The sequence below is a fragment of the Peromyscus leucopus genome, chromosome 18 (assembly GCF_004664715.2).
Source record: "Peromyscus leucopus breed LL Stock chromosome 18, UCI_PerLeu_2.1, whole genome shotgun sequence".
NCBI classification, from domain to species: domain Eukaryota; kingdom Metazoa; phylum Chordata; class Mammalia; order Rodentia; family Cricetidae; genus Peromyscus; species Peromyscus leucopus.
Window position 1 is genome coordinate 2,525,086 of NC_051078.1, and position 18,815 is coordinate 2,543,900.

An 18,815-nucleotide genomic window follows, 5' to 3' on the forward strand; every position below is an offset into this window, starting at 1 on the left:
TCTATAAGAAGCCTCGATGCTGGCTCCGAGAAAACACCTTTCCGCATCTGGAATGGAAAGCAAGCTGTTTCCTCTGTGAGTTAGGAGTGGAGAAGGAAAGAGTTCCTATCATCGGTATTCCTGCCTCTGTGGTGGAGCGGCCAAAGCCATGAGCGCAGAGCCAAGCTCGTGGGATCTGGGTCCTGCCCTCACTCTTCATCTCGGAAGCCAAGTGGGGTGGGCTTCCTGCTGCCGCTTCCTCAGTTCTAACAGAACCAGAACAGAAGTAACAGACTGTCGTGGACTGTGTAATGTGTCCCCTTCCTTCCCAGGGACAGGAATGCTAATTCCTAGAATCCGTGACAACTGATTTGAGAGGAATTTGAATTTATTTCCAGCCTCAGCCAGATGTTGACGAAACACAGACATTTTGACTTTAAAGAATCATATTTGAGTTTTATTGCATAAACAGCCATCAAGATTTTTAACATTTTTATTTGTTTATTTAATCATTGTTATTGTTAGGACTGGTGGCACATGTCTGTAGACACACAGGGAGCAGAGGCAGGAGAATCACGAATTTGAGGGAATATTGAAAGTGACAGTAAGTTCACGGCCAGCCTGAACTACTTGGTAAAGTCCTAACTGAACATCTGAGGGCTGGGGATGTAGCTCAGTGGTAGAGTGCTTGCCTAGAATGCACAAGCTCTGGGTTTGATAATCATTATCTCAAAAATTTTTTTTTCTTTTCAGCAAAAGCACATATAACCCAGAAGTTCATGGCTTTTTTTTTTTTTTTTTTTTTTACAACACCATTCAGTTCCACATAATAGCCACAGATTCCCCTGTTCTCCCCCTCTCGCCCCCCTCCCCCTCCCCCCAGCCCACCCCCATTCCCACCTCCTCCAGATCAAGGTCTCCCCTGAGGACCGGATTGACCTGATAGACTCAGTCCAAGCAGGTCTGGTCCCCCCCTCCCAGACCGAGCCAAGCGTCCCTGCATAAGTCCCAGGATTCAAACAGCCGACTCACGCAACGAGCCCAGGACCCAGCACCACCGCACAGCTGCCTCCCAAACAGATCAAGCCAATGACTGTCTCACCCATTCAGAGGGCCTGATCCTGTTGGGAGGCCCAAATGGAAAGATCTCCCATGCTCATGGATAGGCAGGGTTAACATAGTAAAAATGGCAATCTTACCAAAAGCAATTTACAGATTCAATGCAATCCCCATCAAAACACCAACACAATTCTTCACAGACCTGGAAAGAATAATACTCAACTTCATATGGAAAAACAAAAAACCCAGGATAGCTAAAAGAAACCTGTACAATAAAACAACTTCTGGAGGCATCACAATCCCTGACTTCAAGCTCTACTATAGAGCTACAGTAATAAAAACAGCTTGGTATTGGCATAAAAACCGACATGTGGACCAATGGAATCGAATTGAAGGCTGTTTTTAAAAAATATGTATTATCCAGTTTCATGATACATTTGAAGATGTTACCATTACGCTCCTATACCTAGAAAAAGGAAAACTTGTGTTTTGTTTGTTTGGCTACTGAGCTGGGGGTCTTTGGGTAAATTACTTCCCACTCTGAGCATATTAGCTGATTCTCCTGTGGGACTCTCGGTGGCTCTCAGGTACATCGACTCATCTAGGTCCTTGGTACCAGTTCACAGTTCCAGCCTCTGTCTTGGGTCAGTTGAATCAGATTGTCTAACGCTGACATTCATATGTATTTTTTTTCCTGGGGTTTATTTGTTTCTTGAGACAGTGTCTTATTTTGTAATCCAGTCTGCCCTTGAATTCACAAAAATCCTGCTGTCTCAGCCCCCTAAGCATTGGGATTACAGGCATGAGACACCATGCCCAGCTTTTATATATATATACTCACATATATATGTAATATATTTGTTTTATATATATTAGATTTATTTGTCTTATTTTATGTGTAGTGGTGTTTTGTCTGCCTGTCTGTTCGTACACTATGTGCACGCTTGGTGCCTGTGGAGATCGGAAGAGGGCATCACGTCCCCTGGAACTGGAATTATGGATGGTTGTGAGACACTGTATGGATACTGGGGATCTAACCAGGATCCTCGGAGCAACAAGTGCTGCCGGACTCCGAGCCTTCTCTCCAGCCTCCACATGCATCTTAATTAATTGAGTAATTATGATAGAGTCCAAGCTTGGGAACTACTACGCTGTAACTCCAGGGTCCTTCAAATTTTCATTTTCTGATTTCTGTCCCTCCTACCACTGTCCTATCTCTGTTTCTAGCTATAAAACACAAAATAAAGAATAAAAAAACCCAAGATCATGATTTCCTGATCCTCCTGTACCCCCAGAACCTCAGTGCCTGGTAGGTATGCACTTAATAAATACTTGAAACATTAATCAACGGTGACTAAAGAAGTGAGTGTTACATGGATCCCAATCATCTACAGATAGAGAAACACAAAGAAAAGTAAATGACTTAAAGCATTCTCTGGATATGCTCTGGCAGTTCTGGCTCCTGTATTACACATTTCGGAATATGCACAAATCAGTGCTTGCGCAGAGATCTGTGGGGAGGGGGCCGGGATTCTCCCGTGGGCTAGAATATCCGGTGGTGTTTTGTAGAGGTGGCCACAGCTTGTCATTCAACAGAAGCCACATTTTTTCTCCTTGACTTTTCCAGGGCCAGGACCACTTGTACCTGCCTTGATGAGAGGTGTCTTGGGGCCTACATTGGAACTCTCTAAATCAGCAGGGGCCACATCAGGTTTCTGGAGGCCCCAGCAGAAGCGGGGAGACATAAACCAGCAGTGGGTGTGAGATGCCCACAAGATATAATAATGCCTCTTGTGATGCCGCAGTCTTTTGTCCCTCCTCTGTACCCCAGTGACCACCCCTCTGCTCCCCAGCTCAAACACTGTCTGCTGGCCTCGGCAAGTATCGGCTCAGGATGAAATCTGTCACAGAGGCAGGCAACTTAGCCAGGGGGATATAGAGAAACTTGACATCCAGGCCAGGGTTGTAGCGGATTCGGGGGCTCCTGGAGACAATGGCATGCTCCATGCTGTTGGTGACGTTGCTGATGTTCGTATATGCCCGCTGCATCAAGTTATCCAGCTTTTCAGTATCTGTTTGAGACATTGGAGGTGAAAGAAAAATAGAAAAAAACCTCTATTAGTCTTTAAAAAAAAAACAACTCCCCCCACCCCGAATTCCATCCAAGCTCCCTGTCTGTCAGAAGTCTGATTCAGCGTCCCTCACCTAAACACCCATTTACGGGATCATTATAACATCTTATTTCTAAACACTGGAGTGGTGTCCGGCAGTCTCACTGTCTGATTAGACAACCCACAAAAAGAGCTTGTCCGGTGCTTTAACAACAAACCACTTAGCGGCTGTCTGACCTGGAACACAGGCTTTGGTTATCTGAAAATGGGGTGAGGACATGGTCCCAAGAGAAGAGCACAGAGGACTGCCCCCATTCTGTTTCTGCGTCACCTAAAGGGAAGACTCATTTGGCTCACGGTGTCAGAGGTCCCGATCCACGGCCACTTGGTCCTGCCAAGCATCGGGGCTGGGGGTGGGATGGGGGGAGTTAGGGGGTGGGATGGGGGATGGGGAGCGGCGGTGGCGGCGGCGGTGGCGTGAGAAGCTGCTCTCCTCACGGTGTCCAAGAAGGAGCAAGGAATGGGAGAGAGGGAAGGGGGGACAGAGGGACAGGGACAAAAGGTAGCCCCCAAAGGCATGCCCCTAAGGACACACCCACTTTCCCAAGGAGGGCCAGGTAAGTCTGCATCATCCCCCACACCCCGGCAAGTATGAACCATCTGTGGATTAATCTTTTGTTTGTTTGTTTGTTTCTGTTTGGAAGACAAAGTCTCATTTGGTAACCTAAACTGGAAATCACTCTATTGCCCAGGACAACCTCAAACTCACGGCAATCCTCCTACCTTAGTCGCTCAAGTCCTGGAATTACGAGTGTGAGTCTTCACACCTGTCTCCCCCGTCTTTCCTGATGTATGTATGTATGTGTATGTATGTATGTGTGTATGTGTGTGTGTATATGTATATATGTATGTGTGTGTATGTGTGTATGTATGTATGTATGTATGTGTGCGTGCATGTATGTATGTGTGTGTATGTATGTATGTGTGTGTGTATGTATGTATGTGTGTGTATGTATTTATGTGTGTGTGTATGTATGTATGTGTGTGTATTTGTGTATGTATGTATATATGTATGTGTGTGTGTATGTATGTGTGTATGTATATATGTATGTGTGTATATGCGTATGTATATATGTATGTGTGTATGTATATATGTATGTGTGTATATGTGTATGTATGTATGTATATATATGTATGTATGCATGTATGTATGCATGTATGTATGTATATATGTATGTGTGTGTATGTATGTATGTATGTGTGTATGTATGTATGTGTGTGTATGTATATGTGTGTATGTATGTATGTGTATGTATGTGTGTGTGTGTGTGTGTGTGTGTGTGGTCCTGGGGATGGAGCACAGAGTCCCAGACACACTAGGAAAGTACTCTGCCATTGAGCTATAGCCCAGCTGGGTTGACCCATGGATAGCATCAGAACCTTATGATCCAATCACTCTGTAAAGCCCCCACTTCTGAATATTGTTGTCTTGGGGACCCAGCCTTTAACACATAAGCCTTTGGAAGACATTTTCAATCCAAGCCACGATAGTGGTGGATAGCAGAGCAGTGTGGAGGACAGAGGAAAAGGTCACAGTCACACACTGTGAAAATTGAAAGTCAGTAAGACCATTGGCCCTGGGGATGTCTAGTGACTGCACGATGTTAATTTTTCTTCTGTGAGTTTCCATGCTTCCTAAAGTATCTGGGGAATTGAAAATTAGTAATTCTGGGGCTGGAAAGATGGCTCAGTGGTTAAGAGCGCTGGCTGCTCTTCCAGAGGACCTGGGTTCAATTCCCAGCACCCACACGGCAGCTCACCACTGTCTGTAACTCCAGTTCCAGGGGACCCGATACCCATGGCAAAACACTCATGCACATAAAATAAAAAGCAAATTAAAAATTGGTAATTCTACACACAGGTGTGGAGACGCAGGTGGGTGTCCGAGTAGTTCAAGCCTGTTGGCGCCCATGACATCAACGGCAGACAGGCCTCCAGCACCTCACCATGCCCCTCCTCCTGGATTCTGGGACAGGGGTAGGTGTTCAGAATAGGGGGTGGGATTCAAACTTGAGAGAGTGTAATAAGGACTCCAGAGGAAGTGAGCTTGAGGATCAGACTTTCCTCTCAGGGCTTTAAAGCTGGGAAACAGAGTAACAAAGTTGTCCTGACTTTGTCCTGCTCTAGGCACCCCTAAGTCATCCACTATCTCAGGTTTAGGGTGCTTGTAGCTAGTTGATGGGGATTGAGCAATGGCATTGGAGACTCCTTGTGGCAGCCTCTAAGGAGCTTCCTGAAGAGAAAACTGTAGAAAATTTCAGCTACATACTGGGGCCTCCCAAAGAGCCACGCTCACTTACAGCAGGCTGTCTTTTTAGTGATGGAGTTTGAGGACATCTCCAATGTTGTACCTGTTGTGAGTCCCACCAGCAGGAAGGTGAGTGTGAGAGTGTGCTCAGGGTTTTGCACACTTCCTCAGGACATAGAACCTGTGCAAGCTGAGGAGATGGAGTTAAGCTGAGGGAAGCACATTTTGGGCGCTGGGCCTTGAAAGGGAGCAGAGACCCCCCCCCCCCGCAGTGAGGTGTCCAGCCACAAGAGGCGGTATGTCCTTACATTGTTTTCTTAAATATGTGTTAGCTCCGATTTCACATGGAATGGAAAGAGAGGGTTCCCACACAGCCCTTTACTCCCCCAGACAGTGAGGAAGAGCACAGAGTTTGGAATTGGGCTCTTGAGGAAGAGTTTTCATTCTTGGCTTTGCCACTAAGACAGGGATGGCTAACATCTTTGACGGCCTCCCACTTAATAGTCTGTCCCTCCTCAGCTCATGCTCAGCCCGTTTGGCTGCAGTTTATGCTGAGACCCATCGGCGCCAGAACATTGCTCTCTGTTCCCATGCCTGTTCCGGTGACCCTGAACCACTTTAAAATGGTTCTGCTCCAGATAGAGTTCAAAGTAATGTCAAGCAACCCGGATCCCACTCCTGGGGTGCAAAGCCAGGGACCTGTTGGGCTAGCCAGAGCCACTGACGAGAGTTTATGTCATGTGGCACTGTATTGTCACTCCCAAATACTCCTTCAGTCTGTGTCAGAGCTCGCCCCTGCCCCACATTACCAGGACCTGCCACTTCAGCCTCCAGCACAGCCTCCCACCTGGTCACCTTATCTTCTCCAGCGGTTTTGAACTTGCGCCTCAGGACAAGACCCGCATTCCTCAGTGTGGGTATCTCCAGAGGCCGTCTGCCTCCACCCTGTTCACACTGCTGCCAGGCTGGGAGTAAGAACTCCACCCAAAGTGTGCCAGGCCCATTCTATACCCGTTTTGTTCCGTTCTCCTAAAAATCGATGGGAGAACTATACTTAGCTGAATACGCCTTCGTTTTTGAGAGCTATGGAATCATGCCCTGGAATCTGCCCCACATCCAGGTGCCCAGATCTCCAAGTATTGCTCATGTTTCTGTGGGAAATAACTAGGATCTCATCCCTGTTGGCGAACTTGTACTCATCCAGCAAAACTAAAGGACTCATCCGTGAGCCATCGGTTCCAGAAGAACTGGGTCTCTGTGGTCACCACTGGTAACCACTCTGGAGGGGCTTGGCTTTCAGTGCCTACCCATTACAGCATGATGTTCTGGGTGTGATACAGTTGCTTTCAGATCTCCTCTGCAGAGGTGAAAATTTACCACCTGGGAGAAGTTTATCTAAAAACACTTATCACCTGTGCTTGGAAAATCACGGTGCGGAATATAGGTAAATCAGCCTAGGGTATTTATCAGTCCACCTCTCACTGTACTTCAGTAGAGCCATACTACCCCCACCCCGCCCCGCTCAGGAAAGTTTGCCTCTCTACCTACATCTTCCCTCAAAGACCCATGGGAAACTGTAGTAGTCACTTAGGAAACGGCCCTTGTGAAGTTCCTAGAGACTGACTAAATCTACATTTCACCCCAGCCTCAGAGTAGGCCCGTAAATAATTTGGCACATCCTTTGCTTAAGAATCACACAGAGGATTACATCATTCATTTCCTCTACCATCTATTCCCTTACTTCTGACAGCTGCAGATCTCCCGTTGCGGGATCCGTGGGCACATGACCCAGTCTGAGCCAATCAGAACCTTACGTTCCTCTGAGCGTGTGAAAGGTTAAGGTTGAGCTCATCCTGATGATGGGGCCTCCAGGTTAGGATGAATTATTTAACTCTCAGGGGAAGCGCTGGACAGGACTCTTCGCTCTGCTTAGAAGCTTGCTCTCCGGAGAGATAAGCGGTGGGCATAAATTGATATAAAATAACCAGAGATGAGAGAAGAGCCAGACCCTAACCGTAACATTCCGCAGCTGGGTCAGATTGGGCCCGGAGACCACTGGTGCTCAGTTTTTTAGTCAAATAAGAAATTCCTTTCTTCTTAAATGATTTGGGTTGAATTTTCTTTCGCTTATGCCCCAGAGTCCTAACTGATATTCCACCCAAGGGCATTCTTTTCTCCCCACAGGACATTGTTACATCCACAACAAAGTGTTCCTTTAAGGAATGTTTCCTAGCAATCCTTCCCCTAATCAGCAGGTGAAAGAGTCCTTCACCCACCGAGTTCATCAACATTAAACCCAGTCCTCATCCTGCACCTCCCTCTCCCCACACAGCATCAGCGGGTCTAAAACATTCCAGGCGCCCAGCACCTTCTCACCTCTTCCATTTCCTGGAAGTCTGCAGCCCCAGAGAGAACGTCAGAGCACAAGGCAGATCACTCTGTCTGACGACCCCTCAGCTACTCCCCACTGCTCCCCACCTGCTGGTTTCTTTAAATCTCCCCTACCCACCAGCACCCAGCTCTTATTCCTCAAGTTACCCCAGGGAAAGCTCTTTTACGCCAGGACCGGAATTCAGGCTCCAACTCGCACGCTTGTCCTTTTTTCATGGCCTTATCTCTCCTCAATGAACCACAGTCGTCACTAAACGTGTGTGATATTTGTCTCCCTATAGTGCCTTCGGCTATAGGCAGCAAGTACAGCAGTACAACAACTGTGCTGTTCTGTCCACCTCAGTGTCTGATGTTCCATGGTCTCCCAGTGGAAGGTGTTCCAAGTGAAGACAGCTTTCTCGGTTTTTCTGCCTTGGCTTGAATCAATGCTGACATATAATGTCCAGGAAACCATGCCAGGGGCCATCAAGATCATGACGATGGGGAAACCCACAGAGATGGCTGCCTGGAGCTTGTGGGAGCTTATGGACTCTGGAGGGACAGCTAGGAAGTCGGCACGGGACCCACCTGGACCCTCGGCATTTGGGAGACAGTTGTGTAGCTTGGTCTGTTTTGGGGCTCCTAGCAGTGGGACCAGGACCTGTCCCTGATGCATGAGCTGGCTCTTTGGAACCTGTTCCCTATGGTGGGATGCCTCGTTCAGCCTTGATGCAGGGGGAGGAGCTTGGTCCTGCCCAACTTGATAGGCCATGCTTTGTGGACTCCCAGGGGAGACCTTACCCCATCTGAATGGAGAGGAAGGAGGAGTGGGGGGGTGTAGAAGGGAGGTGGGGGAGAGAGCAGGGGGAGAGGAAGGAGGGCACACTGTGATAGGTATGTAAAATAAAAGAAAGGAAAAAACAAACAAAAATCCATGCCACTGAGCGTAAGCTCCTGCTCCTGCTGTGGATTTGACTGACTTACGTTGCTGTAGTTTGGATCTTAAGTGTTCCCCAAAGACCTATGCACTGTCTTTAAGTTCTGTGTACAGATGAAAAACTGAGGCCTAAGTCAAGCTGGGCGTGGTGGTATGTATAGTCCTGTGATTACAGCATTTGGGAAACAGAAGCAGGAGGATCCAGAGTTCAAGGTCATCTTGAGCTACATATTAAGTTTTAAGACAGCCTTAGCTACCAGAGAACCTGCCTCAGGAATACAACAACAAAACTTTTAAAAAGAAAACAACAACGAAAACTTAAAACAAAACAAAAACAAAAAAAACCCCAAACCAAAACAAAGAAACAAACAAACAAAAAAACCAAGCAGTGTCCAGGCCCACCAGTGGCAGAGCCTGGACTTGAAGGAGGCGGTCTGTCTCCTGCATCCACGCTCTCTGTCACTTTGCTATGGTCTTCTCAGATCTACCTGCACCTGATGTTTGGAGACGTGTCAGAGCAGACAGCCTCTCCTTCCCCAACCTTCCCCGCAGCGGCGGCTCTAATCTCAAACTCCAGCTTTGCTGCTACTGACTGTGTGTGTGATCTCTGGGGCTCCATCCCATCATCTGTAAACTGAAATCCATCCAGGGACCCCCAAACCCCCAGCTCCTCCCCAGAGAGCCCACTTCCTCCTGGAGACTCACAGGCTTGGAAATACTCTTCTCCGTAGCTGTCCCGGGTCTCCTGAGGCAATCGATCCCACAGCTTCTTCATCCGAGACGACAGCGCTTCCTGACCCAGGATGGACGTCCGGTAGTTCCCTGGCTCAATTATGCTGACCTTCACCCCAAAGAAGTGAAGCTCTCGCCTGTGAGATGAAGAGTTGCATTTGGTCTAGCCTCATGATGACAGGCATCAGAGACACCTTCGGAGGGACCTGTCTCTCCCGAAATCCGGAGGTGTTCATGCCGTCATTGGGCTAATTTCAACATTGCCTTCATGCAAAGAAGCTTTCCTTAGGACCTCATTCCTTTCCCAAACTGATCCAGTAGTCTGGGGCAATTTGCATTAGGCAAAGCCAACAGGAACTCGGTGGAGAATCTAGGTCAAGGTCTTGCCTCCTCCCAGGTTCTTTCCACTCAGCCCTACGCCCATCGCCCATGTGACAAGAGGTATAAGGGGATCTGTAAGAAGACTGGCATCCTCTGAGGGGCTTCCGGGGGCACCTCTGCCCCAGGCCTCCCTCTATGCACACTCTCTCTCCCCCCTCCACAGCCTCCCCCTTGACTCTTCCCCCACAATGGGGTTTCCCCCACTCTGGGTCCACCCAAGGGAAGATCCACCTAATGCCTTCTATCCTTATTCTGCAGGGTCCCCTCCTCACTTCTTTTCTTGGTCCTGAGTTAGATTCTTCTCCCCAGAACTACCCCGCCCCCACACTGACATGCTCAGACCTCTGTTACCGCATTAAAGCCCCAAGACCCGCCACGGGCTTGGTACCAGGACCCAGTCACCTGATGCTATCAGAGAAGGCTTCGACTCCAAACTTGGAGACACAGTAACCACCGCCGATGACGGCCACACGACCACCAGAACTGGACATGTTGACCACCCTGCCCCGGGCCTTCTTGACCATAGGCAGCATGTTCAGGGTGACTTCAATCAGTCCCACCAGGTTCACATTGATGACTTTCACAAAGTCTTCTTTGGTCAGCCACTCATTGGGACCACTGGGCAGGGCCACACCAGCATTGTTCACTAGGGCCCAGAGGCCTAAGGTGAGAGAGAGAGAGAGGTAGAGAGAACCATGCAGGGATCAGCAGCTTCTCTGGGAGAGTTCCAGGGGCCACTACCAATAGCTGAGGATGGCAGAGCAGGGGGACACCTAGGGGCAGTGGGCAGATACACTCACTCAAGGATGGTGTGTGGCTTGGGACAGCCATGAGAGCTACAGCAAGCGGAAGGCCAGATGCTTGCAGTTCCCGATGGAACCCTTCCCCCTCCCCGATTCCCGTGATCTGCCGACTAAGCCGGGCTCTGTACCAGCTGTAACCGAGGCTGTGCGCTAACCCGTGGTGCTGAAGCCATGAGATACGGGCTAAGAGATATGGTTTTCATACAAGCGGATCGGTGCTTGAATTCTCCACCAATCATCATCCATCCTTGTCTCTACTCTTCCAAGTAGAAAAAGTTTCAGTTCACAGTTACCAGATCAGCCCATTCATTCATTCATGTAGCAAATGTCATTCATTCAGGTTTCTGCTCTGTGCCTGTTACTTAAGCAAAGGAGACATAAAATGAGTAAGTTGGGGATCTTAAGCCTCTAGAAAGAAAAACGTGCTTAGAGTATTTAGAGATAAATGCATAAGAACATTTAAATATGATGCTCATGGAAATGGGATAAGGGTTCTCTTCAAAGTAGGGCTGGTGAAAATCAGTGTGGTTATCCAGTTCTACAGCGCCTCAGGGTCGAAGAAACCGGGGTTCCAGCCTTGGACAAGTCCCTTCCCTTCCTGGGCCTCGGGTTCCTCATCAAAGAACACCAGGACAGTTCCCACAAGCTTGCTAGGGCCGGGGGCTGTGGGAGAAAGCATTCCTTCCGTTTGTTTTACGAACTGAGCTTTTGAGTGAAATACCAGCAGGGGAGGTGGCCATAGAAACAGTGCAAGCTGCTCCCTCCACCAGGGATCCCATGTGCCCCAACCCCTGATCCCTCCAGTCTTTTCCCATTTTGATTAACACAGCCTCAAGACACTCTGGCGTACCACAGTGCACTCTCTCTCCTGAGGGCAGGGCTGGATGCAAGCATCAATTGCGACCCATCTTTCCCTGGCTCTGGAGTCCCCACCTAAGTCATGCCTCTCCCCATCCTATCCCTTCTTCAAATTAGAGAGGCGGAAGGAAGACAGCTGGCTGGTAGGACTTAGGGCGTTCCCAGCTAAGGGAACTCTCTCTTACAGAGGAGAAAATGAGGCCCCCGAGACTCAAAGATCCTAGCACTCGAGTGGTCTCTGCTCTAGAGAGGGCCACGGACCACCGATACCTCTGATAGAGCACTGGAGAAACAGGGTGTATTTTTTCTTGGCTTTCCTACAAGGAATAATTAGAGGGGGCTGGAGAGATGGCTCAGCAGTTAAGAGCTCTGACTGTTCTTCCTAAGGACCTGGATTCAATTCACAGCACCCATGTGGCAGCTAAGAACTGTCTGTAACTCCAAGATCTGACACCATCACATAGACGCACATGCAGGCAAAACACCAATGCAAATGAAATAAAAATAAATAATTTAAAAAAAGAATAATTAGAGAACAGAGCAGGGCAAACAGCTCTCAGTCTGTGCCTACAGGAGGCCATCTCTCCTCCTGCCTCGGTTTGTTGAGGTCTGGGATGCATCACTTCGCCTAATCCCTAGCGCTTCTTTTGTGAAAAATGTTGTCCAGTGGCACATGCAGAATAATAGTCCTCCAAAGATGTCACCATCACAGGAACCTGAGAGTTTGTTAGGTGGTGTGGGAAAGGGAGAGTTAAGACTGAAGGTGGAAGGAAGGCAGTTAATTAATTGACCTTAAGCTGGAGACATTACCCCAAGTTCACTAGGTAAGCCCATACGACCACAGGACACCTAAGTGGAGGAAGAATGCAGGAGCCAGAGAACCAGAGAAACGAAGAAGCATAAAGAGGACATGGCCTGAGCTCACTGGAAGAGGGAGTGGGCCATGAGCATAAGGATCTCAGAATAGTGTCGGCAGCCTCCGAAGGTAAAAAATCCTGCAAGTGAGTTCTGCCCCAGAGCCCTCAAAATGAGTGTGGCTCTGCCGAGACCTTGACTAGTGAGAACCATTTTGGACTTACTTCCTCCAGAATTATGGGGTAATAAATGCCTGTTGTTTAACCCACCACATTTGCATGGATTTGTTACAGCAACCACAGGAGACTGATACACCCAGTGAGTCATGATCACAAATGGCTGGAGGCTGAATTCAGGGAACAGGCTGAGACAGCGTGCTAGAAGAGGCTCACCCTTGCTGAATTATTCATTAACTAACTCATTCAACAAATATTTATTGGTTACCTTCCTGGGTGTCCTAGGAACATGGAATGAGAAAAAGAGACATAGACCACTCTCAGGAGGCTTTATTCCAGCAGAGAAAACAGATGATAAAGAAAGAAAGGGCCAGTGGCCTGGCTCAGCAGATAAGGGTGTCTGCAGCACAAGCCTGATGACTGAGTTTAACACCCAGGGCTCACCTGGGGGAGAGAACTGACTTCCAAAAGTTATCCTCTGACTTCCACATACATTTTTCCTACTCTGTTTTCTTTTTCTGTTAATTCCAGATCCACAGAACCAATGCTCTCCTCTGGCCTCTTCATGCACTGTACACACACACACACACACACACACACACACACACACACACCACACAAGTGCACACACACACACACCACACAAGTGCACACACACACACACACCACACAAGTGCACACACACACACACACACCACACAAGTGCACACACACACACATACCACATAAGTGCGCACACACACACACACACACACACACACACACATATATAAAAATATATATATATTTTTAAAAACTGAAACGCATTATGTACTGGACAGGGCTAAACACTAGAGTTGTTGACCCCACCTGGGCAGAGGCCCAGCGATTCTTCGGAACCAAATACTTCCCTGCAGTCTCTGTTCCAGTAACCAAACAATCCTGTGTCCACGCCCTGCATGCTACAAGCTCCCCAGGCAAGTCCCAGTGTATTCGTGGAACAGCCTCCAACACAGGCTCCTTTTCCAATGGGAGCAACCCCTGCTGGCGGCAGCAGCCTCCGTGGTGGTGTACAGAAGGGACGGGCCCGCCCCACTAAGATTTCCACCGCTTGCCCCTTCGTTATGGCTCCTAGCCTCAGCCCTCCAAGAAACACGACCGCACTTCCATGGGAGCCAATACTGGGACTCCTGAAGTCTCCAGAAACCACCTCTGTCTTTGGAGGTTTCAACATTCAGAACATTCTAGCTGCTGCCTCTGGCCTGAACCTCTGAGGGAGAAAAATGTCCTCAGGAGAAAATGTTGCTTCCTCATGTCTACTGGCCAAACCATGCAATGATTCCAGATTTAACTGCACCAGAGCCTCTTGGCCTATTCCTGTTTTATCTCTCCAACTCCATCTGCACGTCAGGATCCCGGGGCGGGGGGTGGGGGGGGTGGGGGGAGAGAGAGAGAGAGAGAGAGAGAGAGAGAGAGAGAGAGAGAGAGAGAGAGAGAATGTTGAAGAATGCAGTTCACCCCACCTTGCTCGCCTACTTGGTCCCTCACCCACTGGGCTGCCGCTTTGATGCTCTCAGTCTTGGTGACATCCAGGAGGATGGTCTGCAGCTGGTAGGAGGTGTCCTGCTGGAGTTTCTGGGCCCCCTCCTCAGTGAGGCAAGCAGCCAGCACTCTCATGCCCCGATCAACCAGCTGTCTGGCCAACAGGTTCCCAAAGCCAGAGTCACAGCCCGTGATGAAGACATACTTCTCTGAGAGGTTTCGAACCAGGTTGCAATTTTTGAACCAGCGGTACATGAAAGCGAAGTCTGTGAGGGCGGCCATTGGAGCTGTTGTCCAAGGAACGGGCCCAGGAAATGGTAGGAGAAGCTGGTCCTCAGAGCCCAGCAGGCAGCTGCCGGAGCCCACAGGGAGGGAGAGCTTCTCGGACTTGCAACAGATACAGGGCCCCTGGATGAGCCGCTCTGTAATTTTATAGGTGGATGCATCAGCATGGCAATTAGATGCAAGAAATTCAGGTCCAACCTGCAGCATGTCACCTCTGACAGAATGACTGGCCTGGTGACTGCTTCCATCTCTCTCCCTGACCCTTCAGGGAAGGGAGCCCAAAACGGGGAAATTCAGAGTCCTGTGAGTTCAAGTGCATTCTGGGAAGGGGCATGGGAGGGCAGAGGAGGGCTGGGCTCTGATCTGAGCTCCCTTAAGGAAATCCCACACTGTTTTACCTCCTGCCTAGGGATCAAAACCATCTACCATGCATTCAGGCATGTCAACAAATGTAATTTTTATTATCTGACAAGGAAAAAAAAAAAGACAGAGTCATTAATACAAAGCAAACAAAAGTCCCAGGAGAAACGAACTCCAGGGCATCAGCTCTTTGAGATCTTTAATTAATTTAGTTTAGTTCAGTTTTGTGACAAGGTCTCACTAATAGCCCTGGCTGGTCTAGCCTGAACCTGCCAAGTTGGGACACCCTTCCTGCCTCTCCCGGGTGCCACCATGACCATCTAGTTTGGAGATGGTAAGTGAGTCTCCATCAGGAGAGATGATAAAAACCTCAGGATTTTCCCAGCCTGGGCGTGACTCCGCTGCGCTGACTCCAGAGGCGGCTCCGTAGGGGAGGCTGGAGATAGGAGTTTCAGCTTCTAAAAAAGTAGGAAGACTCTGAACAGCTGGGTGTGGTGGCACTCGTTTGTCCTCTTCTGCACTTGGGAGGTAGAAGTGGGAGGATCAGGAGTTCAAAGGTCATCCTCAGCTTCACCTGTCTCAGACAAACAAAACATGAAAATCTGCCAGAACCGTGGTGGTGGTGGTGTCGGGCGGGTGATAATCCAGTTACCAGCAAGGAACATGCATGCGTGCTGGAAACCAACCCAGTAGTCCACCCACCCTGCCCCCTAGCGGCCAGGCCACTGTAGGAGGCCAACACTGAGGACTCTTAGGGAAGGGCTTTTCCCTTCTGTCCCCAGGACCTGGCGCATTCTAGGTGGATGGATGAAGAGACGGAAGCCATTTGACCCTGTGGCTAATTAGATCTACAGAAGGGAAGGAGGGCAGAAGTCAGTCAAAATGATTAGCAGGTATTGGGCCAAGGACGGACAGAAGAGCAGATGGTGTGAGAAGTCAGGAGGCGAGGCACAGCAGCAGGGAAGTTAGGGAGTTGATCGCCTCTCCTGGAGGGCAGCAACGGGAAGTTAGGGAGTTGATAGCCCCTCCTGGAGGGCGGCAGTGGGAAGTTAGGGAGTTGATCGCTCCCCCTAGAGGCTCTCCGAGAATGACAGGCAGCCAGACAAGATGAGGCTGGACCACAACAAGCCCACTGGAAATGTGGGAGGGGCTTGGTCAGAGTCCAAGGGAGATGATTGGCGGGGAGGGCAGGGTTAAGACTTGGAAAATGTCAGCGGCAGAACTTTGCAGAGAGAGAGAGAGCTATCCCAGGCAATAGAGAGCTCGCAGAAAGTTAGGAGGGACACTGATAAAGCAGACGAGAGAAGGAAGCAAGCTGGGTGTGAGTCTTGAGGGACCACACCCAGCATTGCATAAACTGCAGCGACCAGGCGATGCTGGGTGCCCTCTTGGCGCAACATCCGGGATCACCAGGATGAGACTGGCCGCGAGCTGACCTCCTCCCTGTTTAGAGGGTCTGTACAGAAATCAGGTACAAAAGCTCCTTGGAGAGGGGAGCAATGGGCGCATCTTTGTGCATTTACCGATGCTGGCCAGCTACACAGGTAAAGAGGGTGTCACGCCAACTGTAAATCCCGCCTGGCAAGAATAAGACCACGACCGTAATTTTTGAGCCAGATTTGAAGGCAAGCTTTATTAAATACTGGTATAGACGCTGGCCAGGTCCAAACCTGGGATTCCCTTAGAATGACTGCCAATTATGTTAGGTGCACAAGGCTACCCACTTCCTGCCTTCGTCCCATCAGGGGGGCAAGCATCCATCCTGAGGTATCTCCTGCCTACATGTGATCAAGCACGTCCTGTGTAGATGGGGCAGCCAGCCTCGTTTACAGAAGTGAAAACACGTGGCTTGTTCTCTTACGTGAACAGCAGCCCCCAGCATTCCAGGGAGTTGTCTGTCCTTGGGCAAGCAGGGCTCACAGGCATTTTTGTGTTATAGCGCTCTTAAGCACAGTCATTTAAACTTCCAGCATAACTTTAGGCCTCACACAACAAGGCTGGGTCATTCCGTACCAAAGATATGGGGGTGGGGGTCAGGCCATTAGCCCATCTCTGAAGGGCAGACCCATGGGCGACGGCGGTGGGCAGTGGTGGACGACAAACTTATGTGCTTCATGCTTTCCTCGAGGCCATGGCACACCCTGTACAGGCTTGGCAAGCATCCCCCAGTCTGCGTTGGCCTCCTGGATGAGTGATCAAGGAAGTCATGCCCAGGAGACGTCAATGTCCCTCAAGGGATGAGCAGACTGAGGGGCAGCAAGCATCCCAGTTCTTGGGGACACAGGTAAGGCTGAGGTGTCTGGCCCCAGAGAAGAGCAGTTCAGAACTGACCTGGAGCAGGCCTATACTGGATCCAGTCACCTTCCAGGCCTCTTTACTGATTCTGGCTAAGGCAGTGGTGGCCTGGACTCAAATTAGAAAAAGAAAAAAATGTAGGCTGAGGGCTGTAGGGCCACATACAAGGCTGAGAGTGCCTCCCAACGCCAGCTCTCCTCACCTAGTTGGCATTTGAGGCCCAAGAGTTCAGCCTGCTATGTCCCCTCTCAAGCCCACTCAGTACCCACAGAAGTCTTTGGAAGAAAAAAGGCCCCATTTCCCCCAGGTCATTTCTATCCTGTGGGAGGGCAGGGACTAGCCACAACAAAACTTACCCTAAGGAGGTAGGCAGGAGACAGAACAGGATAAACTGAGACAAGTTTCCCTGCTCGTGCTCATGCCCCACCCCCCAAAGCAAAGTGCTCAGGGGCAGGTGAGCTATGGGGCTTCAGAGCCTTGAAGGATGCCTTGCTATGTACATACACACAATTCCTCAGCCGAAAAACATAGTTTGCTCTTCCCCAGAATCCTGATTAATGTCTCAGGAAAAACCTGGGGCAGACATGAGGAGGTGGAGAGCCTGCATGATCCTGGGGTCCTGAAATGTTCCCTTTACCTGTCTGTCCCCCACTCCATGACCTATCACCAGAAACCCACTCGGCTCTACCACGTTCTCTGATCTTGGCTTCATAGTACTTTAGGGGATTCCATGGAATCCACCAGAAAGGTAGATGTATAGCTCGTGAGGAGAGGAGCAGCCCTGGAGTCCCAGCCACGTGAGTGCCATTTATGGACAGCAGGAGTGGTTAGTATAATTCTGTGCAATTTGTTACCCAACTTTTTGTCAGAACACCGTCATGGACTTTGAAATCTGTTCAGAACAAATGGATCTTTGATGCAATCTCTCCACTTCCACTTTCAGTTCTAAATCAGGAGGGAAGTTTGTAAGAGTTCCTGGTTCCTCACGCCTCAGTTCTTTCCCTCTGCAGGAAACTCGTACCGGCTCTCAGCTGGGCCACAAACTGTGCCCACCTGCCCAGCCTCTCACCTCCTAGGCTCATGATGGCATGTGGATGAGAGAAAAGGAAGCTTGTAGTTGTTTTTTCTGTCTTTTTTCCCCCCAAGCCTCCCAGACTTTTGAGGAATCTTGCCCTTGAGCACAAAGGAGATGTCCCCTTTGTTATGATATATTATAAGGGGACCCCAAGGGTATCCCATGAATGCAGGAAAACATGCTGGCACGCTGGGCAGATGCAGTGGCGGGCTGGCAGGTGACCCACTCCATGCAGGCATGGCGGTGGGGTGGCAGGTGGACATTCACAACCCAGTTGCTACATCCACATGAAAATGGTTTATTATAATAGATGAAGAGATGATAGGAAAGAGAGGGAGGGAGGGAGAGAGAGAGAGACGTTGAGGGGTGCACATCTCATGGGAGAGAAGGGAGAGAGGGAGAGAGAGAGAGAGAGAGAGAGAGAGAGAGAGAGAGAGAGAGAGAGGAAGGGGCAGAGTTTTTCCTTAAGAGGCTTCTGCGTCAGGATGCAGGGCGGCCCCAAGGGGCAGGATGTCAAGGGGGCAAGTCAGAATGCTAACACCCTTGACATAGAGACAAGACCCAGACAGGAATCTGGGTCTTACCTTCATCAACTCCCTACACGTGTTCCTTCATCCTTTAGAGACTGCAACAACGCTCTCTGGTTTGTTGATATCCAGGGTCATGGTCTCCAACATGTCTGATGTCTTGTTCCCGGGCTGCTCTGCTTC

At 49.5% G+C, this 18,815-nt stretch overlaps 1 protein-coding gene across 1 annotated transcript; it reads right to left on the reverse strand.

The window, feature by feature from the left end:
* Positions 1 to 1,977: 1,977 nt before the first annotated feature.
* Positions 1,978 to 14,621, reverse strand: Sdr9c7 (short chain dehydrogenase/reductase family 9C member 7). The gene is made up of 4 exons (XM_028861600.2): positions 14,072 to 14,621; positions 10,280 to 10,538; positions 9,470 to 9,633; positions 1,978 to 3,110 (listed from the first exon to the last, which is right to left on the reverse strand). The coding sequence occupies exons 1-4, from the start codon at positions 14,580 to 14,582 to the stop codon at positions 2,893 to 2,895; spliced, it is 1,152 nt and encodes a 383-aa protein (XP_028717433.2). The 5' UTR covers positions 14,583 to 14,621; the 3' UTR covers positions 1,978 to 2,892.
* Between the last annotated feature and the right edge of the window lie 4,194 nt (positions 14,622 to 18,815).

Excerpts from the sequence above, each read along its gene's own strand:
- Sdr9c7 (XM_028861600.2), bottom strand. The coding sequence starts at position 14,582 with ATGCTGCAGGTTGGACCTGAATTTCTTGCATCTAATTGCCATGCTGAT. Across the intron at positions 10,539-14,071 it reads GGACCAAGTAGGCGAGCAAG|GCCTCTGGGCCCTAGTGAAC; the intron begins GTGGGGTGAACT and ends CTCTCACCTTAG. Across the intron at positions 3,111-9,469 it reads AGAAGAGTATTTCCAAGCCT|ATACTGAAAAGCTGGATAAC; the intron begins GTGAGTCTCCAG and ends TGTCTCAAACAG.